This window comes from Capra hircus, chromosome 7, assembly GCF_001704415.2.
Source record: "Capra hircus breed San Clemente chromosome 7, ASM170441v1, whole genome shotgun sequence".
NCBI lineage: Eukaryota > Metazoa > Chordata > Mammalia > Artiodactyla > Bovidae > Capra > Capra hircus.
This window is the reverse complement of record NC_030814.1, coordinates 49,888,863-49,902,196: the sequence shown is the minus strand read 5'-3', so window position 1 is coordinate 49,902,196 and position 13,334 is coordinate 49,888,863. Positions and strand designations below refer to the sequence as shown.

At 47.1% G+C, this 13,334-nt stretch overlaps 1 protein-coding gene across 9 annotated transcripts in view; it reads left to right on the top strand.

Moving 5' to 3' along the window:
• ABLIM3 (actin binding LIM protein family member 3) overlaps nucleotides 4,296-13,334 on the top strand; it is a 132,771-nt gene continuing 123,732 nt past the window's right edge. For 3 of the 9 annotated variants that reach the window (XM_013965678.2, XM_013965681.2, XM_005683147.3), the window contains exon 1: nucleotides 4,574-4,942. In XM_013965678.2, coding sequence (XP_013821132.2) covers nucleotides 4,930-4,942 — 13 coding nt within the window. In that variant the 5' untranslated portion in view covers nucleotides 4,574-4,929. Of the gene's footprint in view, nucleotides 4,467-4,572; nucleotides 4,943-13,334 lie in introns of those variants that run through there. The other 6 variants (XM_013965684.2, XM_013965682.2, XM_005683146.3 and 3 more) reach the window with 5 other exon arrangements.

The following is a 13,334-nucleotide window of genomic DNA, read 5'->3' as shown; positions in this document are numbered from 1 at the left end:
GCTCACAGACAGGGAGGTATAACTGTAAACTCAGCTAAGAAGCTATGGCCCAGAGAGGTTAAGTCACTTGCCTAAGGTCACACAGCTGTGAAGAGTAGACCCAAGACTCTTACCCAGACCACTTTATTCCACCACCTCCAGGCTTATACACTCCTGCAGCATCAGGACTCTAAGCAGGACCTCTGACCTCCCTGTCCATGTAGCCAATCCCATCCCAGGTCCATTAATCCTGAACGTGATCCCAACTGTGTGTGCCCCACTCAGCCCTTCCACGGAGAAGCCATTAGACCCATCACTTTGGTCCTGTCTTGCCTCTCCCACAGACCTGTGATTTCCTTTTGCCACCTAGTTCTGCACCCTCCCCTTCCCCCAACCCTGTACCAAGCCACGATGGTGGTTCCTTCCTCTTCAGCCTCAGCTTGAATGTCACCTGTTAGGGAGACACCCATCCCTGAGTGTCCATGTGCTCCCCCTCTTCTCTTCCTCTGTGGATTGTAATAATAAGTCTGTGTGTTTATGTCCCCTCCCCCTGTCCCTGGCCAGGATGGTGCTTGGCACAGAATAAAAACCCTGTCAGAAGTTGTTGAATAAAGAACAAATGAGTGAATGAACTGAAAAATGAAGAGATACTTTAGTTCTTCAAATACACTTCTGCCAAAATCTCTCACAGCTTACATTTGTCCAAATGATTTTGTTAAACCTACAAAATCCATAAAACTCACCTGATCCAAGAGTCTGGTAATTAGGAGTGTGCCCTTCCAAGTCTTTGTGCATTACAGGGCTATATATACGTAGCACCTATATAGGGTCCCCTTTGTGGAAAAGATGATTTAACACTATTTTGTATATCATGTATATTCTATATGTTATTTACATTACCTACATATTATTATATACATTATATACACATTATATCATATATAATGCAATACGCTGAAATATATACATTATCCTAAAGGCCATACTATATACATTTCTGCAATTTTCTTTTTTTATTTAATCACATACAATGCATGTTAAACAATGAATCACATACAATGGAAATCTTCCCTCACTACCACATGTAGATCTCTCATGTTGCTGAAAACTACACGTTATTTTTCAAATGCAAGTAAGTATAGTATTCCCTCTTGGAGGAATATTCAAATAGTCTAGGAATGGCAAGTAAATATATCAGATCACAAGCACCTCTGCCCACAGTTGCCATCCCTCACAGGCCAGAAGGGTTTTGTATTCAAGATGAGGATGGATGAGAGCGTTCAGTGTTCATGAATGGACAGGAGCAGCGCAGTGGAGCTGGGGAGCAGGCTGATGTGGAGGACAGAAGGATAAGGTGGAGCTGGATGGGAACAAGAGAAGTGCGACCACAAGGGAAAGCTGGAGCCTAGGGCTGTGTTAGGCAATAATAGCCACGAGGGGCCAGAAAGTTAGGAGAGCCAGAGACCACCCCAGTTAGGGACAGGAAGTCAGTAAAGAAGACAGCTCTTTGGGGAGAAGAGAAACATAAGGGGGGAGCAGCATGGCTGCAGTTGGCCCCATGGTTTCCTCTTTCCCACTAAAGAAGGTGGAAATCTGTCTCCTGATGATTTTGCCACCTGGTTTTCCAACACCCAGGAGCATTTGTCTGTTTCCGAGTGCAACTTGTTTATCTCCATTCTGGAGTCATAAAGTTCAAAATAAACTTCCAAACAAAGGGACCCTCTGCTCTGCAGCTCTTAGCCCCATTCTCTTGCAAGGGCAGAGCCAAGACTCTGCTTTTCTAATGATTTTCACAGCCGATTCCACCAAGGATCCCACCCCCAGCTTCCTCCTGCGTCTTTCCCGGCTACCTCCGATTGTTATGGACATCCTCACGGGTATAGCTTTTCAAGCTTCTTTTAACCCTTTTCTTCCTATCCTAATAACTGTGCAAGAAAGATAAGATTGTTTCCCCAAAAGAAGCTAATTGGGGCTTTTAGAGTGGACCAATGGTCTCTCCAAAGAGCTGAATTCACCAGCATCCAGATGGGTGTAGTGTTAAAAAAGCAACCCAAACAAGAACTGGTCAGTTAAGCCCCCCTTAGCTGGAAAGTTCTAAGGCATATTTTCATGGCCATCACCCTATGGAAAAGTAGAAAATGACAGGACTCTCTCTGAAGGTAGGTATAAGTAAGGGATGATATTAATAATTAACTTACATCATCTTCATTTGCCTAGCATTACGCTGAATATTTTCATACAACAATCTGTGAGGTAAGTACCATATTATAACCATTTTATAGATGAATAATTTGAGGCTCATTGAGGCTGAGTCTCTTGCTAGTGAGTGATGGAGCTGAGATTGAAAACCAGCCAGGCTGGAATTTGCTCCTGGGCTCTTAACCAAGCCACCATCTGGTTTACCTAATTCATACTTGGCTTAGTTCATTACTGTCCTGCTCACTCCTACCAAAAGATTTATGCTCCAGGAGGCCAGGGTCTTGTCTGTCTTCTTCTATCCCCAGCTGCCAGCACAAGGCCTAGCACAAACTAGACAATAAATGACTGCTGAGTGAATAAATGAATGAGTAATATGTTTTTATTTGACTTTGTAAATCTGAAAGTTCTGAACTTTGAGGTTTTGGGTGATAACTAAATATGTTCACTGAACAGTCTTTTTAATTTTACATGTTTAATTTAGCTGAACTTTCTCCCAGGGTGAAAAATGATCTCTTTCCAAGCCTTAGAACCGAGCAAGTTACAGGTAACTTGGGAATTGAATAAAGAATCACAATCTGAAAATGTAGGGGTTCTCTAAAGAGATCTTTGGGAACCACTTACGTATTTATTAAACACTACTGTGTTTTCAGAGTTATCCTAGGTCTTTTCCATAGCAGAGTGATGTGTGAATCACCTGGGATGCTTGTTTAACATGCAGAGCAGATCTCCAGGTGATTGTTATACAAACAAAATTGTGAGGAGGTTAGGGTTATTCTCCCTCCATCGGCAACAATTCCTAGTAAGCTATCACAAGGTGTTTCAAATCCATTGACCCTTCAGTTTATCTAAAGATCCTTTTGTTGTTATCACATCTCAGGGGGTGAGGTAGAAACATTGTATTTATCTAGGAGGTGCTCTTTCCCCAGTTTTAAGAGGGGGGCTGCCTACATTTACCCTGCCATCTCAGCACCAGGTACACTGACTCTCTCTCACAAAGGACCAACCTAGAAGTGAGCAGATCTGGTACAGTTCAGCCACCAGATGCTATGTGTCGGGGGCAGGTGGTGCAGCCTCTCTGACCCACTGTTTCTTGTCTACAAGTTGGGGGTGTGAGGGGTTCACAGCTTTTTTACTCTATACATACTCTAACCGGAAACATTCTATAGACAGGGATTATGTGTCCTTTCAGTCTTGTTTTTCTATGCTCAAAAGAAATGGTTCTGTGACCCTGAACTAGGTTCAGAAAGGTGACAGGGTAAGTAGTCAGAGGAATGTCAAGAATCTCATCCCACTGAATTAACCATGACCAGGAGAATCAGAATATAGGTTTCTTTAATACACACCTACAAAAACTAACTACAGGGAAAAAAAACTTTGGCCATACAAAACTGGGTGAACCAGTGAGGTTGAGTCACTAGGGTACATACCTGATATTTGCCTCACACAGGGAAGTGTTTCCAAGCAGGTGTTCCTGGACTTTCTATTCTGAGGGCTGAGTGATGCTAGATCCAGAAAACACTAGGGTAGTCTGTCAGTGAATATCTATTGATACCCACTGTGTGTCAGGTGCTTTTCTGGGTGTTGAGGGCCTGGCAGTGAACCCTACTGACAAGACCCATACTTCAATGGAACGAACATTCTCATGGAGGAGAGGGATAATATTAAAAAAAAAAAAAATCTAACAAATGAGTCAGTGATAAGGGGTATGAAGCGGGAGGTAGGAACAGAGTTAGGAGGCTAGAGGAACCCATAATCTCTTATTCACTTGTCCAGCCCCCACCTTCTACACTTGAGGAACACCAGGCAAAGCCAGCAGCAACCTGCTCAAGACCAGACTACACCCAGCTGGTCAGGAGCAAGCAGAGTTGGAAGTGAACACTGTCTTCCTGCAAAGCCAATCCTTTCTTCACAGCCCCTCTCATAGAGGGTCTATTTTCCTGTCATTGTCTAGTTCTTAGACCCGTGTATCGAGGGAGGGAAGCAGCGCTCAAGCACCCCCTCCTTCGCCACAGGACACAGGGTCCCATCCATTCCCCTTCAGAGCCCAGGACCCAGAGAGAAGCCCGGGCGGGGCGGGGCCTGGACACGCGCCGGCGCGTCCAGCAGGTGGCAGCAGCGAGCAGCCGCGCCCCCCGCGCAGCCACCCGGCGAGCCCGCATCATGGATGTCGAGCTCTCCTATTTCGTTTTGCTCGCCTTGGAATTCGAGACCCCAGACGAGGACCAGGATTCATGAACTGGTCTCAGGGGCCCGGGCAGGGGCCTCTGGCTCCCTACACTGGCCGAGAGGTGGGTCCCGGGGCGGGCCGCCGCTCGTGGACGCCGGGCGGGGACGCGCTGCCCAGCAGAGCCCGGCGCCCAGCACGCTGCCCCCGCCCTGCCTCCCTGTGGTCCACACCCCCTTTGGGCTCCCGAGCCGCTGGGCTGCAATAGTCGGGGTGCGCGCCAACAGGCGCTGCCGGCCCCGCTTCTGCCCGGCAGTCAGGTCCCAGGAGCGGACGGACCCAGGCGCTCGCGTCCTCTCTGCCGCCTCCTCCTCCTTGGTCTCACCTGAGCTATTAGCCCACTCGCCTTCAAGGCCAGAGGCCACAGCCCAGACTGAGAGGGACAGCAGAGAGAGGGCACCTGAGGATACAGAGCTAACACTGGACTATTTCACCCCCAGGTGATGAGTGAAGTCGAAAGATCGGAAGATTTAAAAAGCATCTGGAGTCTCCGTATTGAATGAAAGACCCAGTGCAAAGGCATCATCATGAACACGAGCCGTAAGTGGGTCCTCCTCTTCTTTGCCATGGGAACAGGGTGGGGGCGGGAGGTGCAGGAGCCGGCGCTGGGGTTGCCTGGAAGGAGGAAGGAAGCCTGGCACCGGGGGGACACATGCCCCCAGACTCCTCCTCGGTTTTTTCTGTGCTCCCTCCCGAGCACAGGGATATGGCTCCGGGTTTTCATGATATTTGCTAATGTTTTATTGGCCGCGCCACTTGTCTCCGTTGGGAAGGCTGCTTGTCTCCTTCTAGCAATGCCTGAGAAGGCCTAGGAAGCAGAAGTGTAGCCATTGTCTGACTGAGGGGGCTCAGAGGAGACCTCCCGGCACACAGCTGGAAAGAAGAGGAAGGCCCTGCTGGTCTTGGAGCTGGGAAGAGGCAGGGAGGCTGGCCTCGGGCTGGTGGGTGGGTGGGTGGGTGTGGGCAGGCTGTGGGATAGGAACGAGCAGTTTGATAAACAAATTGCCAGGAAGCCACCTTTGGGTCTGGAGATTGTGAAATATCCTGCTCTAGTGTGCAGGCAGCCCCATGGGCCCAGGGCTGATATTTTTCACATACCTTAAGGCAGCATTTAGCCATCCTGAGAACGAGAGAAAAGAGACAAGCCCTTTGGCCAATGTCTCTGAAATGCCAGAAGCAGTAACTGCTCTGCAGAGGCAGGACCAGACATTTTACTGCTGGGCTGAGGCTCAGCTGCTGAGAAATGCAGTGAGAGATACAAGGAGGCCTAAGCTCTTTCTCTTCAGCTCAGTACCTTTGACCATGGGCGCCCACTGGGGTAGGTGGCGTGAGCGCCACCCTGAAAGAGAGATCTGGATTCAAGTCCCCCTCCTGGCCAGCTTCACTTGTCTGGGTTGTCTAGCAGCATGTGGGGTTGTTGAACCAGAGAACGCCTAGGAACATTCACTTCCCTGGGTCTTTGACTTGGCCCTCTCCTCTCTGGATCTCCAATTGCTCATCTGTAAAATGAGAAGGGTTGAATTTGAGCTTCTTCTAATCTAAGAATCTGCAAGTTTCTTCTAAAAAAGCTACAGCTGAGAAACAAGGTCATAAAAATCAGTACCTTCTGAGGCTGTGTTTGAGACCAAATCAGGTTTCCTTAACCTCCTTCCATTTCAAGGCTGTTGGCATGGAGGGGAGGAAAACAAAGCCAGGGAGGTGGAAATGAAATATATTTATTTACTATATATTTGTATGAGTCATCTCTCTGCTGTCTTCCTTTGTGTATTGCATAGCTGCACTAAGCAGGCAAGTGTAGCTGGACTCCCTCTGCCTTTTACAGCCCAAGAATTTTGCCTCTTGATTTTGACAGTCTGGAACAGGGCTGAGGCTTCACATGAGGCTCAGGAAAAGAGCAAAATTAGGTAGACCCGATCACCTAGTGGGCCACAAATTTGCATCCATCTGTGCTCTCAGACAAGTAAGAATGTGAAGTGCCTGTCACTTCTCACTATCTCTAGGCGGGGAAAAATGTATTTATGGGAGTCCTTTCTCACTAAACGACGGAAGAGAAAGATGGCTCATTTATTTTTCAAGGAATAAGGTAACAAGCAACAGACCCTGCTTTTTTTCTCTCTTTAGAATCATAAACTCTTGTACCATTAGCAACACTGAGTATTCCTTAAGGAAGGAAATAGATTTTACTTAAAAAAAAACATGAAAGTAGTAGAATTGAGTACTGCAGAAGAGAAGGACTAACAAAAATGCCACTCTAGCCTCATATACTTTTTCTAAGTGGGGAAAGCACGTTTATTTTCCAGGAGCAGGGGAAAATAAACAGAGTGACTCAGGCAGCCTGGGGGTCCCTGAGGTTCCCTATGAAGAAGTGATTCTCTTAAGGGCTACCTGGGGGCAAACTGTGGAGAAACTCCTGCTCAGGGCTTTGGGGCCGGGCTCCCTCATCACTGCACCTCCTCCCCACGCTGGGAGTCTTCAGAAGGAAAGAGTAGAAATCAGACCTTGGAGGAGTGATGGTGTCATGGGGTCACAGGGACAGAGCATGGGCATGTGGTCCATGGGGTGACCTGATGTAAGCAAAAATGCTCGCCCCATTACCATGTGAGACTCCTAACTCAGTCCTCATGCCTGAAATTGAACCTAAGAGAAACTGTCACTCGGTTTTTTTCTGGCACTTTCCCTTCCTGAATCCTCACTCTACCAGCCACTGGGCTACGCATTTCACCTGCATCCCTCTCACATCCACCCTGTCAAATGGGCATTATTGCTCCAGTTTTGCAGTCTTCTTCAAGTCATGTGGCTAGTTTTGGGGTTGTGAAAGGTACTTGGATGCATAACATTATCAACAGTGTGTGCCATTCCTAATCAACTGTTCAAATGTCACCATTGAGATAGGGGCAAATCATGAGCTTATTATTATATTGCTCATCACTTTATCTGGAGAAGAGATGCATAGACTGTATAAGCTTGGGATAGCTCAAGCCCTGCCATCAGGTGGGCCCAGGTTCTGATTGTGTTTTCACTTGCTGGCTGTGTGGTCCTCAGGATGGTTGTCTCATCTGCAAAATGGGAATGATGGGACCTTCCTCCACATGGAATGGAGATAAGTGTTCATGTGTCATGTACAATTGAGAGAGCAGTACCCGCAACGTAGCTGGCAAGGTGTCAGCGATGGTGGCCAGGCTATCATTGTCACTGCTGAAGTCATTGTGGTTCTTACCATTGTTGACTTTATGACACTAGCAAGCAAGTCACTCAACCTCTCAGATGTCACACCTTTGTCATAAATTGAAAGGAATGTAGAAATGTGATCTTGAGGACAAGACAGGAGGGTGAGAGATTGCTTTGTAAATATATGTAAATTTTTTATTAATAAGAAACACATGTCTCAGGTGGTTTAAAAAAAAAAACAGAAGGAGTGCCCAGTCAGTGACTCCTCAGAGTATATTTTGGTTTAGTTTCATCAGAATTCTTCTGAAATCTAGCTGCGCTGTCAGTTCAGTTCAGTCACTCAGTCGTGTCCAACTCTTTGCAACCCCATGAGTCACAGCACGCCAGGCCTCCCTGTCCATCACCAACTCCCAGAGTTTACTCAAACTCATGTCCATCGAGTCGGTGATGCCATCCAGCCATCTCATCCTCTGTTGTCCCCTTCATTTCCTGCCCCCAATCCCTCCCAGCATCAGGGTCTTTTCCAATGAGTCAACTCTTCGCATGAGGTGGCCAAAGTATTGGAGTTTCAGCTTTAGCATCTGTCCTTCCAATGAATACCCAGGACTGATCTCCTATAAAATGGACTGGTTGGATCTCCTTACATGCTGCAAAACAGGGCTGTGAGAGAAAGCGGTAGTTCTGGAGATGTAGAGTAAGGTGGTTGTCCAGGCCTGGGAGAATGCAACAGGTGGGCTCCAGCCATCTGAACCAATAAGAGAAGGGGAAAGAGGGCTCCTTGCAGAGAGAACAAAACACCAAAGGCATGAGCAGGACACCCAGGGCTAGTACTGAGATCGTGGCCCCCATGGGCCAAGGACTTTAGGGAAAACAGAGCCATCATTTCTAGCTTGGCCTCTGTAAGTTGGGTGTACCTTCCAGCCTTTCTGTCCCCCTGCACACACCCAACCTAATTCCAGGGAGCTGTCACTTGACTCCTGATGTGCTGAGGCAGCCTCCTAACTGGTCTCCTTTCACCCACTCCAGCCCACTTCAATGCCCCATCCACTCTGTGCATCACCCTCTGTTTAAAATACACATCCCATTGCTCTTAAGATGTGAGAGGAGACCCCTCAGCAAGGCCTGCAGAGTCCCCCGTGGCCCAGCCTTGCTCACAGCCCCAGCTCATCCACACATGCATCCACTTTCTCCGCAGTCCCATCATGTCCACCTCCTCTCATTCCCCTCCTGGAAAGCTCCCTGTCTCTAGCACCAGCCCCTCTGCCCACCACCCCTCTTCATCAGGCTGGCCTCCTCACCCCCACCCTGACCCCAGTCCAGCTAACACTCCCCCGATGTTCTCCTCCTGTTCCTTCAGAACCTTGTCTCTGGCGTCACACACTCACCCCTGTGGTCACATTTTCCTGACCCTACAGAGCAAGGAAAGTCTGGTCCCAGACCTCTTGCTCTCACATCATCCCCAGAGCCCCAAAAGCCTCACCACCTAATGTGCATTTTCTTAGGCAACAATGAATCTTTGGTTATTTCCTGTCAGAGTCTCCCATTCCGTCTTGGCCCCAGGAGTTCCCAAGACCTGGGAATCAAAGCCAGGGGAGACTGAGTTGGCCCCAGAGCATCAGATGCCCTGAGCACCAGAGTCAGTTCTGTGTCGTAAAATTCTGTGCTTCGCTTGGGTTGGAACTCCCAGAGCTCCTGAAGGCCATGGCTTTCCTAGGCATAAAGCCAGCCCTGGAGAGTGCTGGCTGCAAAGTTGGAGAGTGACCTGCATACCGCATTAAATGGTACCAAGAGCCATTCTCCCTTCATTGCTTCCCCTGATGGTCTCTTCCTTGGCTGTCATTATGGATTGGCATGCCAACAAGCTACTCTTTTGGAGTAGGCTTTGTTTTGTTGAAGGCCTCCCAGGTGGCACTAGTGGTAAAGAATCTGCCTGTCAATGCAGGAGACGAGAGAGACATGGTTTGATGATCCCTGGGTTGGAAATATCCCCGGGAGGAGGAAATGGCACCCCACACCAGTATTCTTGCCTGAGAAATTCTATGGACAGAGGAGACTGGTGGGCTACAGGCCATGGGGTTGCAAAGGGTCAGACATATCTGAGCATTGTTTTGTTGATGAGAGCAAAAAAGAGTCATAGAAACCTCACAAAAGTGTCATGGGATAAGCAGACAGCACACTGGGGCAGTAAAATCCTAAGCTTTGGGGTATGGATTCCTGAGTTCAAATTCAACATCTATCATGTATTCTCTTTATAATCTTATACAAGATAGATCATGTCTCAACCTGAATTTTTATGATCATAAAATGTTGGCAGTAGGGCCAGATGGGTTGTTGTGAAGATGAAGTGAAATAGCATGAGAAACTCCTTGGTGGTAGGTCTCAGGGAATGACGTTGAACCTGAAGTTGCATTGGCCACTGAGTAGAGCAAAACTTTGAAATGATGGTGTCATAAGAGCCAAACCCTCTGGTTCAAAACTAGCCTGTTTTGCTGGTATTGTGGCCATCACTGGGTTCAGCACACAGGAGAACCGTGGCTTTCAGGAAACCTTCAGGAAAATTATTAACCTGGTATTGTATATGGCATGAGTCTAAAAGGGCAAGACAGGAAGTTAGGATCCTAGATGAGAGATAATTAACCTAGTTCTGAAAAGGTCTGAGGGCCAGGATTTGAGCGGCTGTAAGAATAGAACTTGGGCAAACTTCAGGAGATGATGAGGGACAGGGAGGCCTCGCGTGCTGCAGTCCATGGGATCGCAAAGAATCAGAAATGACTGGGTGAGTGAACAATAACAACAGTAGAAATAAGGGGAAAGATCCTCTAGAGAATGAAGTCCGCATGGCCTTGCACCTGATTGAACGATAGGGTGAAAAAGAAGAGGAGTCTGTCTTAGAGCCTGGCAGGGAACAGATGTGTGATTTGAGGGGATTTGAGCAGAAGCCTTTGCAAATATGTGAGAAGGATGTAGAGAAATAAACCAGAAGCCAGGATGGCCAAGGACTAGGAGGCTAGAAACAGTGGCCCTTACTACTCTTATCACACCTTCCCCCAGACTGAAAGAGGGAAAAAAAAAAAAAGGAAGCCAGAGACTCAGTAAGCTGTAGGGAAGGTACTGCCTGGTGGGAGCTGTTGCTCCTGGCAGGCAGGCAGCTCATGGTAACACCCTGAGGAAGGAACCAGGGGAATAAATATCCTGACCTCTCTCTCCTTCCTCCCTTGGATTTCCTACGGTACCCAATCCAACCAGGAGCCAGAGGGCAAGGAAGGCAGCTGGGCCCCCACTGTAGTCAGCCTCCCAGGGTAGAGGGGGAGGAGAGTGGACCTGGGGAGGCAAGGGATTTCACTATCCAAGACACCCAGCTCAGGAGCAGCAAGACCTCCCTCTGTAAGGATCTATTGTAAATGGCACAGGAGGATCCCCTCTAAAGACATTCTAAATTCTCAAAATAGATGGAGTAGAGATGATTATATACTTTACAAGAATAGAGATTAAAAAAAATAAAACAGTACTTCCTAAATGAATAGAGCACTTGTTGACAAATGACCGCTTGAGGCTAAGGGAGCGTTAGAGGAATAATATAAGGAACAATGTTAAAACCATCCCAAATGAGTATAACACGTCTCTCAAATCACAACGTGATTTCAAGAGTACTTGCATTGCATAAAGGAAGTGATATCAGTTCTGAACTCTTTCATTCCTCTCTGGCAAAAGCCTTATCTGACTGAGATATCATCTGGTGTCGTGAATGTGAACAACTGGCCAATACCCAGCGTTAGCCAGATACTATTGTAGAGAACAGAAAACAACCAGAAGTGTGTAAGCACCTCTTGTTGGGTGCTTTGCCAGTTAGATTGTTTTCCTGGAGTTCTTAAGGGCATAGACTGGACCTAAATATCTGGGTTCACATTCCAGCCCTGCCCTTTCCTTGCCGTATGTGCTTAGGCAAGTCACTTGCCTTCTCTGTACCTCCATTTCTCATCTCCAGTGATAATCACAGGGGTATAGTAATAGTGCCTCTCTCATAGAGTTGTTATAAAAAATAAATAGGTTAATAGTTGTGAATTGCTTAAAACAGTGCCTGGTATATAGCAAGAGTTTATTAAATGAATAAAAATACTATTCTGCTGCTGCTGCTCCTAAGTTACTTCAGTCGTGTCCGACTCTGTGCGACCCCATAGACAGCAGCCCACCAGGCTCCCCCATCCCTCTGATTCTCCAGGCAAGAACACTGGAGTGGGTTGCCATTTCCTCCTCCAATGCATGAAAATGAAAAGTGAAAGTGAAGTCACTCAGTCGTGTCTGGCTCTTAGTGACCCCATGGACTGCAGCCTACCAGGCTCCTCCGTCCATGGGATTTTCCAGGCAAGAGTACTGGAGTGGGGTGCCATCGCCTTCTCCAAGTATTATGCTAGAGCTGCTGTAATAAAGTACCTCCAACTGGGTGGCTTAAAGAATAGAAATATATTGTCTCATGGTTCTGGAGCTGAAAGTCCAAAATCAAACTTTCTACTGGGTTTGTTCCTTCCAAGGGCCGTGAGGAAAGGATCTGCTCCGGGCCCCTCTCCTTGGTCGTGGTGGCTGTCTTTCTCCCTGTGTCTCTTCACATTGCCTCTGTCTATGCATATTTCTGTACCCAAATTTCCCCTTTTGATAAGGACACCAGTCTTATTGGATAAGGGCCCACCCTAATGACATCATTTTAACATGATTACCTCTGTAAAGACCACATATCCAAATAAGGTCACATTCTGGAGTACTGGAGGTTAGGACATCTATATATAAATTTGAGGAAACACAATTCAATCCATAAGGCATTTGTTAAGTAAATGACTCCTCAAGGGGAGGGTTTCCCTGTGGATCAGTCTTCCCAAATACCAGCCACACCCTGGGGCTAGTGTAGGATGCTGATAGTTGGTTATCTACCTAGTCTTGATGTTTAAACTCTAATTTTACCACCTCTAACCAGCAGAGATGGAGCCTGCCCCAGAGAGCTTGAAGGGAGTGATCACACGTAGGAGGTGCCCAGAAAAGAGGACCGTGGTGACTCAGTATTCCAGTCTCTCTGCAAAACACACACTCCCCACCTTACCCCTCATTTTGGTCATTATGCACAGCTGTAAATTTCAGCAGTGAAACAGAATTTATAGTCATGGAATTGTTTTTCAGTCTGCCTGGTTCCTAGGAATGTCCAAGAGGGGGAACAAGAATTAGATTGTTCATTTGTTCACTCAACAAATATTTACTGACCACCAACTCTGCACCCAGCATGTTTCTGGAGACACAGCAGTAAATATAACAGGCATGGTCCTTGCCTTCGTGGCTCATACAGGTCAGCAAAAGGGGCCAGCTGGTGGCCTGCATGATAGGATATGTTTTATGTGCCCAACACCAGGCTTTCAGTGAATTTTAACTATTTGCAAACACTCAGAAATCAAAATTGGGATTTCTAGCTTCTCTTTAAGGACAGCCTGAAAGACCCTGCATCCGCGCCCCTTTGTTCCTACATGGCAGACAATAGTCAGTAGAACTGCCTGCCTTGAGGAGGCATGTACTATTCTCTAGAGAGCCCCAGTTGCCACGTCTATAGGAAGAGAGGTGTCACACAAGAACAGCTTAATACTTTTCTATTACCTTGCCACTGTAGGTATTTGAATTTATTTTTAATTGAAATATAGTTGCCATACAATATTATGTTAGTTTCAGGTATACAACAAAGTGATCCATGTATGTCTGTGTATATATATACACATATATATATATATAT